Source organism: Mixophyes fleayi, chromosome 6, assembly GCF_038048845.1.
Source record: "Mixophyes fleayi isolate aMixFle1 chromosome 6, aMixFle1.hap1, whole genome shotgun sequence".
Taxonomy (NCBI): Eukaryota; Metazoa; Chordata; class Amphibia; order Anura; family Limnodynastidae; genus Mixophyes; species Mixophyes fleayi.
In genome coordinates this window covers 97,078,234-97,099,786 of record NC_134407.1, presented here as the reverse complement: position 1 = coordinate 97,099,786, position 21,553 = coordinate 97,078,234, and the positions used below count along the sequence as shown (strand labels likewise).

The 21,553-nt window shown below is 38.3% G+C and overlaps 1 protein-coding gene across 2 annotated transcripts in view; it reads left to right on the top strand.

The window, feature by feature from the left end:
- LOC142160343 (dual specificity protein phosphatase 13B-like) overlaps positions 1–5,047 on the top strand; it is a 40,797-nt gene extending 35,750 nt beyond the window's left edge. For both annotated transcript variants that reach the window (XM_075215262.1, XM_075215261.1), the window contains exon 4: positions 4,809–5,047. In XM_075215262.1, coding sequence (XP_075071363.1) covers positions 4,809–5,011 — 203 coding nt within the window. In that variant the 3' untranslated portion in view covers positions 5,012–5,047. The remainder of the gene's footprint in view (positions 1–4,808) is intronic.
- The last annotated feature ends 16,506 nt before the right edge of the window (positions 5,048–21,553 follow it).

Sequence of the window (21,553 nt, the reverse complement as noted above, 5' to 3'; positions counted from 1 at the left end):
GTCCAGATCACAGTAGCCAGGAACACCTATGAAAGTAATGTCTCTGAGGCAGAAGCAAGCAGAATCATGGTTCTTAAAGGGAAAGTCACAGCGCCGGCACCTAACTATGGGACCGGTGTGTGACAGTTTCTCTGTGTAACTGGCCTCAACCAGTTTTATTTAAATACATTCAAATGAACAAAAACATAAGCAAAATCCTAGATAGTACAATATAAAAACGGAATGTGAAATCCAAATAGCGCTTCACTTTTAACAGCCGCCCGCTGGAATTCAAAGGGAATATACACAACTTCCCAACAATTCATAGACAAATTACAATAATATGAAGACCTACAGGCGCTTATAAATATTCTTTCTAAATAAATAATAAAGATAATACTTAAATTTGGTGATGACCACCCTCCGATTCTTATTTCTCACAAGTATTCATGTGATCATGGAACAGAGAAAAAAAAAGGACAATATAGTGTAATACAGTCCAATTAATATATATAACAAAAAATAAAAAATAAATAATAAAAAATAAAAAATAAAAAATAAATAATAAATAAATAGTTCAATAGACACAGAAGATCTTCTCTTATATGTAGACACCCCCTATGGTGGGGTACTCACAAGAGTCAGCACCTTGAAAAAGACCAGTTCAGGTCGAAACATGTTGGAGCTTGTTTATTGCTGATTTTAATATCTCTTACACTGAATGGATGTTTATGTTTTGGTGTACTCTGCATGGGAACCAGTTTGGAAACTTTGTGGAACCTTTACCAACTGCCTGAATATTTCATCTATCTGGTGAAACATCTAAAATTCGTGTTAATGGAAATATCCCATGGATGGAGACTATATGAAAAGAAAAGACAAGTTATCTTTTGATGAGCCCATATTTCATCTGACTCTTGTGAGTACCCCGCCATAGGGGGTGTCTACATATAAGAGAAGATCTTCTGTGTCTATTGAACTATTTATTTATTTTTTATTTTTTATTATTTATTTTTTGTTATATATATTAATTGGACTGTATTACACTATATTGTCCTTTTTTTCTCTGTTCCATGATCACATGAATACTTGTGAGAAATAAGAATCGGAGGGTGGTCATCACCAAATTTAAGTATTATCTTTATTATTTATTTAAAAAGAATATTTATAAGCGCCTGTAGGTCTTCATATTATTGTAATTTGTCTAAAAATCCTAGATGTCTGGCTACTAATACATTTTAGCGACACCCTCTCTCAAGTGTCCAGACACACACCAAACATATTGCTTACTACAGGAGAGTCTCTCAGGAGCCATCTGGCCTCCTCCCCAGACAGTGAGAGCCCCTGATTGCACATTCTAGCTACATATAAACAGGCTCCACCCAGGTGCAATTCCAGATCAGTCTGCTTAGAGACTGGCAGACCAGAAGACCCTGACGGTGCCTTCTGTATGGAGCCCTTACCATGTTTTGTTACAGCAGGGAAACACCCTCTGGGAGGTTTTTTCCCACATACCTACACATTCTCCCTGGTGTTTTAACGTACACAAAGCAGAAAGCCTGGGACACATACCTCTGCCATTTAGCCTCATTCCAGTGACAGTGTCACACCTAACAAACTTTATTCACATCAATGCAACTATATTACCAGAAATGCAGTTAAACATTATAAATATCTTCTATTCGTCCTTTCAAATACAGCATTATGTTAGTACAAAACCACTGTTGAGGTACCGGGAAGGCTTGAGGCGATGTATAGGATTGATCTACAGTCAGACTATTCGGCTGGCTGGGTGAACAAAGCTAAAAACATTATCCTGAGCATCCATTACGATCATAACCAAGGATCCAGCATGCAAAATATATTATTGGTGTTACCTTGCGCCTGACTAATTCCATAAGATGTATTATAGTCCAACCCAGCTTGTTGGAGGAATTATGACCACAGGGGAACTTTTTATCATATACGGTGAGCTTGCCCAAATATCTCGCTTTTTTTGGGATGAAGTACATGGCTTTACTCAACTCACTCTTTGAGGTTCCTATAACTAAAGGTCTTCACGTCTTTCTACTCCCTTGCTATCCACAAAATCTAGACAAATATTCTATAAAGCTGACGTCTCAGCTTTTGGCTGCTATGGCTGCAGCAAAATCAGCCACAGCAGCCCAATAGAAAAAAACAGATCAGTCATTATTTAAAAATCACTTCTGGCATGTTGTATGCATTGAAAAATCATATACCATCTATATGACAAACCTGACATTTTAATATAAGTTTGGTACCCCTAGATCTCTGTAGAATGACAGACTCCACCATCCTCCCCCTCATTATGTACACTTTTTGCCTGATCTCAATAGCCGGTTTGTGAGTCTTTTTGACCTTACATAACTCCCAATAACATTTTTATGGGGTTTCATTAAATTTGTTTTAAAATATGCTTGTTCACCTGTAGGCTCCTCCCCTTTGATCCCCCCAAATTTACAGCATTACCCACTAATTACACATTGTTAATATATGTTAGAGATGATCACTGACCCACGTGTTTTGGTTTTGGATCTGGATTACCTTTGTGTTTTGGTTTTGGAATTGGCAAAACTGCCCTTGCGTGTTTTGGTTTTGGTTTTGTTTGGTTTTGGTTTTCAATTTGTTAAAAATTAAAAAATTTTGGGCTAAAATAACATAATTTAGTGCTCCACCTGTTTCTTGGATAAGTGAGGTAATTCTACAGCTAATAAATGTCAACAAGTGCTGACCCCCCCCGGGATGTGTGCTTTTATCAAATACACACTAATCCAGGGTGCCAGACAACGCACTAAGAAGAGCCATTGAAATTCATAGCAAAAAGCCAGTTCATCAGTGAGCTTCGAATCAGCCCCAATTCCCACATACTTGTAATCTAGTTAGGTACCTATTATGTAAAGTGCTGATTACAAACAAATAGATTTTTTACAATAGGGGAATATGTCACACCCCAAACACTTGTAGTGCAAATTCAGAAATATGTAGTGGTGGTATATAATAATTTCAACACCAGAAAATAGCTTTTTACTACAGGGGAATATGTGACACCCAACACTTGTAGTGCAAATTCAGAAATAATTGTGCTGGTATATTACAATTTCTGCAGCCAGAAAATAGTTTCTTTAGGAGGGAATATGACACCCCCAAACAGTTTGTAATGTTTGCAAATATCCCTCCTCTATACTCCTCTCTTCCTGCTCTAATAACTGCTCTCTTCCAGCTGTAATAACTGTTGTAATAACTGCTGTAATAACTGTTCTCTCCCTGCTCTAATCCTGTGACCTAACCCTTCTCTCTCCCTCTCTCAAATGGCAATGGATTGCTGCGGAGGCGGATATTTATGCATTTGAAACATCGCGAGAACCGAGCTCCGAGATCTGACGATGTCACAATGGCGTTTTGCCTCGTTTTCAATTCCGAATAGGGGGGAGAGTACCGAGCCTTCTCGGCTCGGTACGCGGATACCTGAAGTTCGTGCGGGTTTGGTTCTCGGGGAACCGAGCCTGCCCATCTCTAATATATGTTAATATTTAATATTGTGTTAAATCCTGCAACTGTTCTTTTGCTATTTATCATATAAATTGTGATATTGGATTAGCAGACTAAGGATATTTATCCTAAACTGCTTTTTTGGGCTGTATTCCTGTTGAAATTTTTAAAAATGCAGCATTTTAAAAACAGAAAAAGACATTTTTAAGTCTCCCATTTAATTAATTAATTTGAAATCAGTAACTTAAATATCATGACACATAATTAGCATTTAAGCACATTGACAGCATGCAAAAGCCTTAATGCAGATACATTTTTATTAGTGGAATTACGGAGGAATGGAATTATGGTGGAAAACAGCAGTGCTGCACTGTGTATGTTCCACCATAATAGGCTGTAGCTTGATGCACTGCCTGCAAGGTGGCAAATAGTATGTTTGCCACCAAAATAGGCTCTGCTGTATGTGCGTGTCACCAGAATAGGCTCTAAACTGTATGTTTGCCACTAGCATAGACTTTGCATACTGCAACTAGAATGGACTCTGTTACTGTTTTAGACAGTAGAATAGACTAAGCTTTGATTACTGACAAAAGAATAGGGCCTGCTTTGTATGTATTCCACCAAAATAGACACTGCTCTCCAGAATGGGCTTTGCATTGTATGCTGGTCATAATATGCAGCTCTACATTAAGTGAAAGTCATCAAATATGGTTCTATGGAAGTTGCCTCATTGCCATTCATGTATTGCCCCTTAAATATTATACTAGCAGATTTTTTTGGGAGTAAAAATAATGGCTGTTGTCTTGAGGAGAATGATTATATGGATTGCATAATTACTAATTTATGGTGTATTCAATCACAATGACTAATGCAGCATCAAATCAATACCTGCACCTCTACAGGCTATCCACAACAATAAATTGATTTGGGATGCCACACTGCCAGTTGTGGCATCTAATTCGGTATCTGGTCCCACAGAGGTGACTGTTTGAGATTTGCTATTGTCTGATTTCAGAGAGAAAAAGCCTGTAACACAAGAGAAGTAAATTACGTAAATGAACAACTTTTGCCATTAGCTCCTTCCCTGCATTGTTAGCTAGTTTCCCAGGAATATCCATACAGGACAAGCCCTGGGTTTGCCCATAGATTGGATTATGTATATTGTAGCACTGCAAGGCAGTTGGATGTCAAGGTTTGGTTAACATACTGCTCTTTACAATAAGTATATATATTTTTTAGATGTATAAAGAGAATATTGCATACAGCAAACTAAGTAAGTGAGATCCTAGAACTCTGTAAACATATTGCTTTATTTGCAGGTAAAGTCTTGGTTAATTGTGGAATGGGAATCAGCCGTGCAGCCTCTATAGTCATTGCCTACCTTATGATCCATGAGAATATGTCCCTGATTGATGCTATCAAAGTTGTGACCAGTAAAAGGAACATTAACCCAAATAAAGGTTTCCTTGAACAACTAATAGAGTTGGAAAAGTGGCTGCATCAAAGAAGAACCCAACTATAGCTGTGACCACAGAACTCCTAATAAAGCAGCAAGAAAAATGACAATGTTTCTCGTTTTTTTTTTGTTTTTTTTAAAAACAAACATTTTTTATTGAACGCACACGTGATAACACACCACATGATATATATAGTAGTAAAAAGAAGGATACATGCAACAAATATACAAAAATAGGTACATAGCACAGCGATCATCATGGTTAATAATCACACACATTAATAAAAAAAATTACAGAAAGCCCTAAACCACACAGGACCCGCATGACGCTGCTGCACTCATCTCCAATTCAACTCAGGAATGGATTGAATTAAATCAAACTTATTGGAACAGAAGCATTATACTAGCATAGGAGGGTCTCTCGCCACATTTCGAAGTTCAAACCAAGCTGTGTGTTGAAGGCAGTTCTGTATTTGAGATTTGGTGGTAGTAAGGAGCGTGATAATTCCCACATATCTAAAAACCTTTCAATCTGCCATTCCTTATCAATCAGTGTCTCCATCCAATTCATTCGAAATGTGAAGTTTGAATTTTCCCTAAAAAGGAATATAGGAGGGGTTGTGGATGTAACCAGAGGTGTAAGATAGACTTACGTGCATCAGCTCTAATGATGTGCAATGTAGAAGCAATCAGAAGCAGTAGGTGTTGAAAAAGTTCCTTGCCACTCAGCTGGCATCTGAGGAATGCCCATACAGTCGGCTCACATTGGTATTACCTCCCCAGAGGCGCGGAGTCTAACGGTGAGGGAGATGTTCGCCAGGGACTCCTGCAAGGGAGATTGGATTTTGCTGCTCGCAGGTTGCAGCCGTCTTAAGGACTGATGAGGGAGTCTGTATTGAGAACCAAGAAAATAACTAAAAATATCACGGATAGGTAGTAGCAGAATAACTGAGAGGCTAGGAGACAGTTTCCCAGGGAAACGGTAGAGCCAATGTAATGAGAGTAAGGATCAGCAGGAGAGTATGAAGAGTATGAGTCTGGTTACAGGAGGCTGGTAGCAGTGATCTGCGGATAGATTTCCTGGAGACTCAAAGAACAGGTAGCAATAATCTGCAGAGCGTTACCACAGGATAGTGGAGTAGACACAGAGGCTGTGATGATCTGTGGATAGATGCGCTGGATGTCTGAACAAGAGGATAGACCTGAAGATCTGGCAACTTAAACAGGTAAGAGGAGTGTTTAAATAGTGCGGTCAGGCATTCGATTGGTTGAAGGAACTGAATGGAGAGAAGTGCCAATTCCCGAATGCGCAATTCACCAGACGAGATGGCGTGCTGCCAGGAGAGCCACGGCACCCGACCTGGAGAAGTACAGTCGCCGTGAATAAGGTGAGTAACAGCAGTGAGCCCGTCGATCAGCTGGTCTGATGCGTGACAATACCCCCCCTTTTAAAGGTGGACACTGGACACCTAAGCGTTGGTTTCTTAGGATTTGCGCAATGGAACTTCTTCACGAAGACAGGAGCATGGACATTAGAAGAATCAATCCACATGTGTTCTTCAGGACCATAGGCTTTTCAATCCACAAGATATTTAAGCTTGCCCCGATCTGATTTTTCTAGAATTCCTCATCATGTGTAGCAGGGAGAGGTGCAGGAGGTAGATGAGAATCGATTAATGATGAGGGGTTTGAGTAAGGACACGTGAAAGGTGTTGGAGATTCGGAGAGAAGCAGGCAATTTTAACTTAACTGAAGCGGGATTGATGACCCGGAGTATTTTGAATGGACCGATCAATCGGGGTGCAAATTTCATACATGGTACTCTGAGTTGGATATTCTTTCTGGACAATCACACTTTATCACCAACGTTTCTTGTCGGCAAAATGTTCGTAATGAGAGGAGGATCTCCTGAGACTTTTGAGGGTTTGAGCCCAGATGGAGACAAAATCCTGATAAGTGTTATTAACAGAAGGCATCTGGGAGGGTGGGAGGGAGGCAAACCTATGGAGGTTTGGGTGTTGCCCATATGTAATAAAAAAAAATGGGGTGGACGAGGGAGATTCATGGTAAAGGTTATTGTGTGCAAATTCTGCTCAGGGCAGGAGATTAGACCAGTTGTTTTGAGAAGCAGAAGAATAAATTTGAATTGCAATTTACCAGACAAAATGGTGTCCTGCCAGGAGAGCAGCGGCGTCCGAGCCAGAGAAGTACAGCCACCATGAATAAGGTGAGTAACAGCGGGGATCCCGTCGATCAGCAGGCCTGATTTGTGACATTCCTTTATTTCCCATATATGCAATGCATGGAGCCTTGCTTCCGAACAGAACAAGACTGAGCACTGATTAGAAAGGCACAGGTTTTAAATATGAAAACCCACCTCTCTAACAAACTCCATTATTCATATCACATCCTTTGAAATAATACACAGCTGATGTCAAGGAATCAAACAAATACTTTTGACAGACATTTCATCAGAAAGAAAACCTATATGCATAGGTCAAGGAGCATGTGTGACCTTTACATTCCTAAGGCTTATCTCTTCTTAAAACGTCTTGCATCAATTTGAACATCTTGTCAACATGAGACCCCCTATTCAGTCAATGACACAAAGAAAGTATTTAACCCTATACACAAAATACAAGAAATACAGACACTTGAAATATTCTATCTGAACACATATAATACATTAATAATATTTCATCCAACTTATATAGTTTTACCAAAATTTAATACATAACATACCTCTCTTTGTGAATAGAATTCACACACATTAACCTTTAACTAAACAAACACTACAAGGACAAACAGAATATTCTAGCAAAAAAAACAAAAGTAAAATGGACAGAAATGTCCCTATTCTATATACATATAAAAACTTAACTATCAGGAGGGAAATCTTCATTAAAGTTGTGGTACAAATGTCCTTTTTTTCCTTGATATTTTTCAATGCAAGAGATACTTTTCCTTGTGATTCTGACACAACATTAATCTGTAAAGTCTTTGTTTCAACCTTGCACAAATTTCCTAACATACCTGGTACACATTTTAAAAGTAGATAAATAAATGCACATATTATTGAAAAAATAATAACATATTTTCCTAATGTCCAGAATAAACCTTTACTGACAGTCCCGAAAATCTTCCTGTGAACCAAGAAGAAGGATTCCATCAGGAACTTTCCCACCAGTCATCATTTTCAGAATCTAGGTCATTATGGTTTATTCTGCAGTTATCCTTTATTTGTGCAATATCTAACATATTTATCTATATCTTCCTCTGGATTGTTAGTTTTGTTCGTGGCGTATGTACAGCAGTGAACACCATAAACAGTTTCTATTGTGTGACAATATCCACTACTTTGTGTAGGTAAATAATCTAATATTAACCTATGTTGAATTAATTCAGTTTTATAAGCTTGAAGCTCTTTGGAAACATATCTGAAAGTGTCATCATAAATTTCTGTAATAGTATCCAACAAATCAGCTAACTGCTCTATTGCCTCAACATTGTTTAAATATACAATATGTCCATGAGTGAAATAATTTTCAAAACCCACTTTTACTTTAACTTAGTGTTCTATTTTAAAAAGAGGTTTACATTTAGCTCCTATAGTTTTTATAGGTCTCCTCATTCTTTGTTTTATATTTTGAGTGATAATGTCAATCAGATCCTTATCTTCCATTACATTTGTACTAGGAATTATTTCACCAATATAACATATACCTTCAAATTTGGAGGCAGCCATTTATATGCTTGCCTTCCACATATGAAATACAAATTCTCGGGAAGTATATATGGTTTATCATACATTAAACTATGAGGTCTTATTAACAGAATTTCTCGTCCACCTAGTTACATTTACACTTAGTGTTATATTGATCAGTTCTTCCATTAAATTTAGGTTGTTAAACTGTACAATCCTCAAACATTCTTTCATTGCTCCTAATTATACATTTTGGTACATTATAATTCACATCCTTCTTTTGAATTGTAGGATTAGCAGTTTTATTATAACATGTTATATTTTCATGTATCACATTATAATATGTTATCAACTTTATATGCACTGGCATGGTAGTACTGTACTTTCCTTTAGTATTGTTACCACATTTTTTTCTCACTTAATTTACTTTCATTTATTGGAAATGGTATAAGACCAACATTATGATGTCTACAAGGTACTTGAGTACAAACCTAACACTCACTAATATTAAGTTTCTTTTCTATCAATTGATGAAACACATCTATAGGATGTTGATCAGATATAATTAGGATCATCAGAACACCATTGTAGACATTGTTTATCTGAATGACGCTTACAATATTTACAAATACATGCTGGAATTGGGGGTAAATCTTTACAAGATTCATGCAATGTAATTTGTCTTTTACATCTCTTTTCCAAGTCATAACATTACAGTTTAAGAAAAAGACCAATTGCAAATGTTATTAACATTAAAACAAATAACAATGACCATAATTTCATACTTGGCTGAGCACCCATTAACTCTGAATACCAGTTTCTTTCCGTCTCTTGTCTTTTCCTTTTTTGCAAGACTTCCATCCCCTGACTTTATCAGGAAGATAATGTCTTGCTTTTGCAAAGGCTGAGACACTATTATGGTCTCAAAAATATCCCTTACCTGTAGAGTAGTACAGATGATAATTACCTTCTTAGTTGATCAGGATCTGTTGTCCTTTTACAATCGGAAGCATGTATCCAAGTGCTTTTCTACTCAACTTTTATTGCAGTTAGTGCTCTCAATAACATGAGATATGGATGTTCACACTGTTCAGTCAGCGAACCAGAACTCAAGAAACTTCTAATCCTCACCCAATCTCCAGGACACAGGTTATGACAGATTTTGTAAATTTGAATTGTTGGTGTGCCTATCAACAGCTTGAATCTGTGTCAACTGTTTAGTAAACAATAGAATGTAGTTAATATTCACATCATTAACTTGGTTTTGACTGGTATTGCAATTCAGAGTAAAATTAGGAATTTTTCCAAACAGAATTTCATATGGTGATAAATTGAGAGACCCTCAAGGGGTTAATGTGATAGCATGTAAAACTAATGGTAATGCATCAGGTTATTGCATTCCTGTTTCCTTAGCTATTTTAGACAGTTTATTTTTAACAATTACATTGTATCTTTCAACACTCCCACTACTTTGTGGACACTTTCCCACTAATTTGTGGATAGTACGGCATATGTAACTCTTTCTTTATACCTAACACATTTGCTTAAAACAAGTCCAGTAAAATGAGTGTCCTCGATCAGAAGAAATTACCTGTGGTATGCTATATCTACATACAAATTCTTGTACAATCTTTTTAGCTGTAACACTAGCAGTGGCTTTAACCTTCAACCCAACCAGAAAATTGATTAACGCACACTAAAACATATTCTAACATCCTACACTTAGGAAGTTGGATGAAATCAATCTGAATTTATGAAATGGGCCATCAGTTGGTGGGAGGTGATTAGGTATTGTCTTTACTGCCTTCCCTGTATTACTCTGTAGACAGATAATATATGAAGCACAGTACCTGGCAGCTATGGCTGAAAATCCAGGTGCATGCCAATACAGTGATAGTCAAATAATTGGATGAAGTAAACCAAATTAATTAATATTGTTTTACTGTGCAATTGTGATGAATATGTCACATGTAATGACGCGATCGCACTGATTAATAACACACACATTTTTATTCACACTTACATTTGTAAATTATACACGTTTATTAAGGTTCAAAACTACATTTATTTATTAGTAAAATCTATTAAAGATTATTCATACATAAATTATATTATATTAAAGGTATTTAAGGTTCAGGATATAGGAAATGTATCATGTTTAGTGTCATTTTGATCTGCACATTACCATCAGGAATCCACTACTATCTGCGAAGCGATCGCTAGTTATGGAAGATAAAGGATTAATGCTCAAAATTATATTGTGTTTGGGATGTAAATAGGTCAGTAAAAACTGGATTAGGTCAGTTCCCTTAGGCACAACATGTGCTCTGCTGTTGGAGTGAGCTGGCCACACCTTATCAGAGAAATCCGTTCAACTGATGTATGATTTGCATTATACTGGACTGACCTGAACCCTGGACCAATGAAGACCTCTCTGATTGTTATATGTGTACATAGTGACATCAGTGGTTTTTTTTGTTAACTGAACTGCATTTAAGCAAGCTTCGCCGTTGCAAAGGGCGAAAGCGTTTAGGCCATTGTTCTCTCTTCCTGACAACAGACAACATGACTGTATCTGATCCTGGGCCCAGGGGAAGGACATACGTAATGTATTCGGGTTTTTACACTTTCCTGCTTATTATATCTTTTCATGCTTCAGCGTGGCTTGCTGTAAATCCTGCTATATTTTGCAATTAAATATCTTTGTGCATTGAAACCACAATAATTGCATGTTTATTGTTAATAGTGTTTATTGTTAAGTGACAAAGAAAACATAACAATATATTTGGACTATATTCTGCATAGTGGGCTTACCTGCATGGGTCAATTCATGACTCATTTGTGCCAATGCTGACAAGAGTGTCTTGGGAGCTACAGGCTTACCTCCCTTCCCACGCCAAAGTCCATCTTTATCAATTTGGCATCCTGCCACTTCCCATCTAGCCTTTTCCTGTGAAGATATAGCAAACAAACAATTCAGCGCAAGAGTGTGGTCAATGAGGGGCTCAGGAATAGAATTATGTATAATGTAAAAAAGTCTCTAAAATATCCAAATCACCATAAAACACCAGGGCAGAATCCAGAAAACGGACACTCCAGGATCAAGAAAAAGTAACACTTTAATAATAAATAAAATATGTTAAATCTTTTATGCTATTAAAAAGCATAAAAGACCAGACAATAATATAAATATAAATTGTTAGGTAGCTCAAGTGAAAATATCAAGATAATAGACTTATATTAGTCCTCTATATTGTATTGCACGGGTAGGGACTTCTACAGCACTGTAGGTAATTAGGAGTCAATATGGTAAAGGGAATAATATCCCACTTATCTCCTGTAAGTAGATAGTACTCCAAGCAAGAAACAACAACAATTCAATGAATACGTGTAGACAGGATTAGTAAGCCTACTTATGTCCAAGGTAATATGTACGGGGAGATAACTTGATACACACTTACGACCGCCCTGATATTCCGTATTCCTGCGGCTCTCTGGCTTGTAGCTGTTTCTTCGAGATGTTGTACGTCTCAGAAGTCTGCCCAGGCAGAAATAGAATGGAGATTAGTGGTTCCACAAATAGTTTGTCTGCAACAATGTGGTTCTCATATGTACCAGACCTTATCCGTAATGGGTCCGTAAAAAGTCAAAATATCAGATGGTATAAAATTTACTGACGCGTTTCATCTCTGGAATGAGACTCTCAACAACCATTTTCATCTCAATTAGTTCAGTTTGATCAGGAATTACAATATTTAGTATTTCAGTACTTTCACCAATCTTTGCAGTGTCTGTTTGTGCTGCTTTCTTTGCAGCTAAGTCAGCTCTATGATTTTCTTTTATTATATCATCAAGTCCTGTCATATGTGCTTGGCATTTAAAAACTGCTACCTGTTTTGGTAACTGAATAGCATGCAGTAATTCATTCACAATTATATGATGAGCAACAGGTGTACCATTAGCTGTGACAAAATTGCTCTGTCGGTATATTTCGGCATAATCATGAATGACTCCAAATTCGTATTTACTATCTGTGTAAATACTTACTGTTTTGTCCTCTGCCAATTGACAAGATTTAATTAATGCTTTTAATTTGGGAATCTGGGCAGAATGGAGAGGTTGTAAACTTTCAGAATATACAGTCCTATTATTATCTACTATTGCATATACTGGCTCTAATATTTATGTTTCATTCTTCCTATGGCAACTCCCATCTACATAACAAACCAAATCAGGATTCTGCAATGTTATTTCTTTTAAATCTGGTCGTGATGCAGTAGTTTTCTGCATGTACACCACACAATCATGTGGCTCATGAGCAAAATGTGTAAAATTCTGACTTTCACTCTTATGAGTATTCTCCACATCTGATTTACTTAATGCCAGATCATAACTATATATATCCAAATATACCTTCCCCTCTCTCTGAACCTTACAAGGTTCAATATCAGAAGCAATAGGCAACAAGGTTACAGGGTTTAAAATATTGCATCTGACAAGTGTAATATTTGGTGCCATAAGGTGCTTCAGTTCCCATTTTGTTAGTCTTTCATTTGTAACACATCTAATCATCTGGCAATTTAAGAGTGCAGCAACTGTATGTGGGACATGTACTATAAGTGGGTTTCCCAAAATTATATCAGCACATTTATCTACCAACAAAGCAGTGGCTGCCACAGCATTTAAACAATTAGGAAGTCCTCTAGTCACTGAATTGAGTTGTTTACTGTAAAATGCAACAGGCCTGGGGGTGTTCCCATGGGACTGTGTTAAGACACCAGCAGCATGACCTAAATGTTCATGGAAACACAAAGTGAATAATAACTCATAATTTGGTAAACCTAATGCAGGTGCCATCAAGAGTTCATGTTTAAGCTGTTCAAAACAACGTTTGGTAATATCTGAGTGAATGAAAGGTTCTTTAACAGCATCAGTAAGTTCATACAACGGGGTAGTTAAACTTGATTAGTTTGCTATAGAATTCCTACAAAACCAAGAAAAACTCTACGTTTTCTTTTATTCATTGGCAAAGTTAAATCATGTATGGCTTGTATTCGATCTGGGCATAAATGTCTTTTTCCTTTAGTTAAAAGTGTCTTATATGGAAGACCTGTAGACTGCACAACTGCATTTTATCCTTTGACACTTTATGTCCTGAATATGCCAAATGAACTAATAATTTGCCAGTGTCTGAAAGTGATGCCTCAAAAGAATCAGAGCATAATGACAAATCACCCCAATTGTAAAGTGCTTCGGAATTTGCTGGCGCTATATAAATAAATGTTGTTGATGATGATGATGATCTACGCATTGAATGAGTTTGATCCCCTGTGAAAAACTCAAATTTTTTAAATCAGCTACTAGGGTTTGGCTAAATATAGTACCACTGTTTACAAAGCCCTGGAGAGCTCTAGTCCACGTGTATTGCTTACCCTAATAGGTAAAAGCAAACAAATATTGACTATACTCATGTATAGGAATAGAAAAATAAACAGAAAATAATTCAATGACTGAGAAAATCTGGGCTTCTGGTGATATTTGCATAAGAATCGTTATAGGATTGGGAACAATTGGATATAAGGGTTCAACTACTGCATTAATAGCCCTTAGATCTTGAATTAGCCTAAAGCCATGCCCACTACTTTTTTAATGGATATATGGGCGAATTACATGGACTTTGGGTTTTAATAAAAACTCCTTGCCCTTAATAATGATATTATTACAGGGAAAATCCCTTGCTAAGCTTCCGGCCTTAAAGGACAGTGATGTAGTGAGGGAAGTCAAATATTTGATTTTAATTTAACATAAATTGGGCTAACCTTCATTCTTCCAGTTTCATTTGCTTCAGTAGTCCACAATTGACTAGGTATACATTCTAACATGTCATCTTTGTATAGCCCTGGTTGGAAGCACCATGACAAGGTGTACTATAATTCATGTCAAGAGCTAGCTGCACTTCATGTGTATTTTTCTCAGGAATGTCTAGAAACACTCCATCAGGAGTACTTAATATTGAATATCCTAATTTACACAACAAATGACTGTAACTGGTTCCGTTTCTTTCAAAGAACTAACTTGTCCAGCTTCTTCTAGTGCATTAACAATTTTGCTAGTAGTTGGTAATACGAGTTAATTTTTTAATACTGATCTTGCAGCTCCCGAATCAATCAAAAATTCATGCTTATTGTCATGGTTTGGTATTCTGGACTCTTGGATCCGCCCAACAGATGTTACCCCTAGCAGGGCGCGGAGTCTAACGGGCGAATGGTTTTCACCAGCGGTCACTGCAAGGTGACTTGGACTCAGCGGCTTTCGCTCGCAGGTCGTGGTCCCTACCAGGTGTGTTGGGCAGGGTCCCAGGGGAATGATAGTGACTGGTGTAACGTAGGCACACTGGTAATGTTGTAAGATCTACACCCAGACAGCGGATACAACAGATGCAGGATAAAAGTACAATTAGCGATTTAATGATGATGATCAACGGTACAATCTCAGTATATTGACACAAGAAATGTAGTAACAGGGTGAGCAGTGCCACCGGCAATATAGTATGAATGAATACAATAGAGATATAATCGATATATTCAAATATAGCAATAGCATGAACAGTCCAGCAACAGAGTAAAGATGGTAATGCAGCAGGTATATGGGACCACAATAAGGCAGCACAACATCGGAGGTACAAGTAACAGTCCAGGCAGCAATGTAGTCACAGTAGATGCAGCAAGAACGAGATACCCTGTAATGCCATTATATGCTTAGATGAAATAAGAACAGTTCAGCCAGCAGGAGTAGATAAGAACAAGCAGCTTAGATGATATGACCTGTAATGCCAATGAGCCACAGAGGCAAATGCGGAGTAGATGAAGCCTGAGTGATGCAGTCCGGAGCGGTAACACAATAGGGTCAGATGTAACTTGAGCAGCACGGCCCATGTAGTAGCAGCACAATGAAGACAAGTGTAGCTTAATTGATCCAGCCCATGGAACAGCAATACAACAGAGGCAGGTGCAGCTTGAGTAGTGTAGCCCGTGGAACAGCAACACAGCTGAGTCAGGTGCAGCTTGAGCAGTATAGCCCGTGGAACAGCAACACAGCGGAGACAGGTGCAGCTTGAGCAGTACAGCCCGTGGACAGCAACACAGTGCAGACAGGTGCAGCTTGAGCAGTATAGCCCGTGGAACAGCAACACAGCGGAGACAGGTGCAGCTTGAGCAGTATAGCCAGTGGAACAGCAACACAGCGGAGACAGGTGCAGCTTAAGCAGTATAGCCCGTGGAACAGCAACACAGCGGAGACAGGTGCAGCTTGAGCAGTATAGCCCGTGGAACAGCAACACAGCGGAGACAGGTGCAGCTTGAGCAGTACAGCTCGTGGACAGCAACACAGTGCCGTCAGGTCCAGCTTGAGCAGTATAGCCCGTGGAACAGCAACACAGCGGAGACAGGTGCAGCTTGAGCAGTATAGCCAGTGGAACAGCAACACAGCGGAGACAGGTGCAGCTTGAGCGGTATAGCCCGTGGAACAGCAACACAGCAGAGACAGGTGCAGCTTGAGCAGTATAGCCCGTAGAACAGCAACACAGCGGAGGCACTGACGATCCAGGTGAAAGCTCACAGAATAGGTAGGAACCTAATCAGACAGGTAACTTGATCAACAGGCCCAGAGGAAAGGCTAGAGCGAAAACCAGGAACCAACAGGATTCTTGCCAGAAACAGACAGGTGCTCAGTCTGCACATGTGCAGATCAAGATTAAGGGTTTTAGGTCTGCTTAATGAGGCACAGGTGAATGTCTTAGTCTTTGTCTATGGAAGCCGAATGAGTGTCGTGTGACACTTATTACCATCAATTGTCATTTTTACAGTGGGGTCCTTTAGATCTGTTCTCAATATTGGACATATTGGTACAGGTGCTGCTGGAGACCAGGATTTATATATCCCCTCATGTTGAGTCTAACACCCTGAATGGTTGCTCTTGGAGCTTTCATTTGCAAGTTCATTAATTTTGTTTCTGTTTGTTTGAGCATTTTTAATTACCATATTATCTTCATGATGTAGCCAAGGCATCAATGTCCTTAGAAGCCCACAAGGGGTCGTGTATCTGAATTCTCATTTTAAAACTTTGTTTTAAATCCTCAACAAAAGCACTAGTTAGAATACTTTTAAAAACCCTACCAAACACATCAGAAACACCTGAATAATTTACAACTTCTCTTCTGAATCTAGCATTGTATTCTCTGACTCCTTCAGCTGCACTGTGTTTAATCAGAACAACTTTGGACCAGTCTACTCAAAGGGGGAATATTTCTTTAAACTTTGCCATTACAATATCCCATTGTGTATCAATTTCAGCCCTCACATAATTTTTAGGGGCTTTAAAAGTTGCCTCATTCCCCTTACACTGAAAATTTAAGGTAGTAAGTTCATCTGAAGTGAACAGAGCATGAAGCAATTGAATGTCCTCATCAGATATTTGTGATTCATCAGAACTTACAAGTGTTTTGTCATCCCTTTTTATTTCTTTGACAATTCTGTCTCCCAGTGGCATATCTATTTGATGATCCACTTGGAGAGGCAACTGCGGATACAACTTCCTCTGTGCACCTATTACAATTGGTATTAAATCAGATATTGAGTTTTAACTGCCAAATACTGATCAATATAAAGAGGCGGGACCGTAGCCTCATTTAACCATAATTTCAAAACTTGCACTTCTTTACTTTTAAAACCACCTTTTCCTATCCCCCCTAAAACATTTAAATCAATAATTTTGCTGTAATTTCAGAACACTTTGTTAACCATTTATGCACATTGTGAACAGATTTCTTTCCATATTTAGGGAACATAATTGCTGCGGGACACCCAGGGGGATATCCAACCATTTACGCTTCTCCTGTTTGGCTATATTATGTCCCATGGTGCAGCTTAATCTTTTCTTTTATAGTCCGACTTATTCAGTATCTGCCTGATGGTAAAAGTGCTACAACTACTATTAGGATGTATTACCCCTTTAAGGGCAACAACCCTAGGCTTCGACCCTTAGGGAACCACACTATCTCATTAGATATTCCTGGTGTTTCACAAACACATGTTACAAAAACTGCTATCTAAGGCCTCATAGTGTACTTTTTTGCTATGTGTTTTTTCAGTATTTTTTACGTGGCTCGGGACTATCTATTCCTCTTTCAAGAGTTAACCATAATTAATACCTGAATTTAGAATCTTAACCAAATGCTGGCGATGTTAAGGAAGCCCAAACACACACACATACATGCAAACTTTCATACTATGGTTAACAAGGTTAAACAGTCTCATTGAGAAATAAACAGCAAACAGAAATTCTAACTGGTACCTATATAATAAAACACCTATATAAACAATTAAAAAGATATATTTGCAATTTCACACTTACATAGATATCTATAAATACATTTTCAGCAAACTCAGAGATTAGGGGAAAGAAGTATATAATCAGAAAATATAAAATGTTACCTTTGTGGCCACTGTTAAATATATTTTTCAAGTCTCCAAACTCTGGATGTGTTGGCTGGTTGCTATTTACAGATGATCTATGGGCAGCACGGTGGCGTAGTGGTTAGCACTTCTGCTACAGCGCTGGGGTCATGAGTTCAATTCCCGACCATGGCCTTATCTGTGAGGAGTTTGTATGTTCTCCCCGTGTTTGCGTGGGTTTCCTCCCACACTCCAAAAACATACTGGTAGGTTAATTGGCTGCTAAAAAAAATATAAAAAAAATTGACCCTAGTCTGTGTGTGTGTGTGTTTGTGTGTGTGTGTTAGGGAATTTAGACTGTAAGCCCCAATGGGGCAGGGACTGATGTGAGTGAGTTCTCTGTACAGCGCTGTGGAATTAGTGGAGCTATATAAATAAATAAATGATGATGATGATGATGATGATCTCGATGATGAATTCCATAATGTAATAGCACTCTTGAAGCAGTAAGTGTGGAAAAGCAAAATTTATTTATTTACCAAATATGAATTACATAGAGCCTTGGTTCTGTATAGAACAATATTAGTTACAGAATCATACAGGCAGAGAATATAAGCATGAAAACCCACCCCTTTAACAGACGTCACTATCCATGTCCCATCCTTTGAAATAATACACAGCATATGACAAGAAATCAAACTAAATACTTTTGACAGTTATTTCGACAGAAAGAAATCCTAAATGACCAGGTCAAGAAGAATGTGTGACCTTTACATTCCTAAATCTTATGTCCACTTAAAACATCTGGCATCAATTGGAACATCCTGTATGTCACACTTCAATGCAGAAATCACAGCTTAGGAGCCTGGAATATGGTTAAACACACAATGTTTATTGCAGTATGGTACAAACTAGATGGTGTAGATATAGAATAAGGATTGCAGGGAGATGCAGAAAACAAATACCAGGAACAAGGCTGATGCAGGTGAGCAGGTAATATGAAGAAATTCCAGGGAACAGATGAACCAGGAGCACAGCAGGGTACAGCACAGCAACAACAACAATGACCAACAAGGTACATTGGGAGTGACAGGTATAACTAGAGAGACACCCAGGTGCAAGAGACAATTGTGTGAGCAAAACAGGAAATGTGATGGAATTGCACCCCGCTGTAATGCTTGAACAATATTGGTGCCGTTATCAGAAATGACATATCCTCAGGAGAGTCCAAGCAGGATTAGCCATGTTCAATGACATCCCTTAGTTTTTGTAACAGATTGTCAGATGTATGCCTCTTAGTGAAGCCACTGATACATAGAGTAGCCTACATCTGAAAAATGTGACGTACTTGGGAACATGCTGCTGCTGTTCCTGCTGGTGAAGGCGAATGACCAACCCAGTGAGCTGTCACAGTTATATAATCTTTAGTTTGCCCAGTTCCGCTTGTCCACATATCTGTGGTTAAGTGTACAGTGGGTAGAATGCCATTTTGTAGCCCAATAATTAAATTTTTAGGAACCTTCCGGTACAGGTGAGTAATAGCTTTTCTAGTAAAATGGTATAGTGATGACATTTGCTAACAGGAACAGAACACCTCAATTAAATGTCTTAAACCAACTGTAATAATAGAGGACTTTGGACGCAGATCTAATACTAGAATAGTACCCAGGGCATCTGTGATCTGCATTGTGACTGGGTGACAGGTTTCATACTTGCTTCCTCCTGCAAAGGATTGTTTAACTGTCAATTGTTGCTTCTGGGGATATTGATGATGAAGGTGTTGGGGGTGTAGATTGCAGGTGCTGGGATGTAGATGAGAGAAGGGAGGTAGATGATGCTGGACTGCTTGTTGTTATTTTATTTAACCTAAGTTTCTGACTTTCCCAACAGCTTTCCACGAACCCGCTGAAAAATGCCGTAACATGGATGAGGATCCTAGATGGTTAAGGTCCCTACCTCTACTTAGTGTAACTTTTAAAATGGTACAAATGGCTAGACAACTGTTGTCAGGATTTGTGTAAAAATAATTCCACACTTAAGAGGTGGATTTTTGGTCTTATGCCCAGGCATGACAATGGCCTTTTTCTTATCACTGGCAAGAACTGCAGCAATTTTTCTTTGAAAGTGTATGAAAATCATATTGTAACCTATGAGGTGGTTGAAAATTGAATGGAAATTACTGGAAATTAGTGTTAGTGAGGTTAATAATAATGTAGGCACAAAATAATACCTAAATTAAGTTATTTTAGCCCAAAAAAATGCAAAATAAAACCAAACAAAACCAAAACACGCAAGGTAATCTAGATCCAAAACCAAAACCAAAACATGGGGGTCAGTGACCATCTCTACTTTGAAGGCTCAACACAGTATTCTCTGTAATAGTGGCTTGTGGGTTTTACCTATATCTTGGGTTAGGAGTTGAGATGGTCACTGACCCCCGTGTTTTGGTTTTGTATTCGGTTTTGGATCTGGATTACCGTTGTGTTTTGGTTTTGGTTTTGGTTTTGCAAAACTGCCATCGCATGTTTTGGTTTTGGTTTTGGTTTTGTTTTGCTATTTTGTTGGCAAATCAATGTTTTTTTGCCTAAAATAACCAAATTTAGTGCTCCACCTGTTTCTTGGATAAGTAAGGTAATTATAATAAATTAGGAAGAAACAGTTTAATCCCTGGTAGGCCGTCCTTAATTCTCCACACAAACCTGGTTGTCTTCCTCTTCATCTTTGCCTATTGGCAATGCAGCCATCGTCTTTGGGTGTATATTACACCCTCCACTTGTAGTTGAATAGAAAAAAAGCAGCCTGCATAGACTGTGGAATTAGAATGTAAAAATAAATGGACCAAGGTAGTTTGGTATCTGTCTGCATCAGACCCCCTCTCCACTAGGAGTAAAATAGTAAACTATTCAGCCGTTATAGAGTCTAGAATATAAATAGAAATTGAGAAAGGCAATTTGGTATCTGTCTGCATCATAATCATCATCATCATCATTAGTGCCCTCGTCGCCTACACAAATCTCCCCCTCATCCTCTTCTAATTGAAAAGTGGCATCCTCGGGCTGTTCAGGCACACATCATCAGAACTGCTGAAAGGAACCTTCTTTATGGGTACACTGTCACTAACAGAATGCTCACGATTAGACATACCACTGGTGGATGGACTCTCCCCAGGGATTGGTGTCATTTCTGATTCAGAGCATACATTATCCTCTAATGCCTTACTGTTTTCTTGCAGCTCGGCTTTGACGCGTAACAGTACTTTTGCACCACTTGTAGGCTCAGTAACATTTTTTGATCTGCCACTAATAGACAAAGGTGAAGGCCTCATTCTCTCTTTGCCACTGTGTGTATAGAATGGCATGTTGGCAATTTTTTTTTTATCTGTACTTAGCTTTTCCTCAGTTACACTTCTTTTGCGCTTCAACACGGTAAAAAAATTTTGGGTGTGTGTTTTTT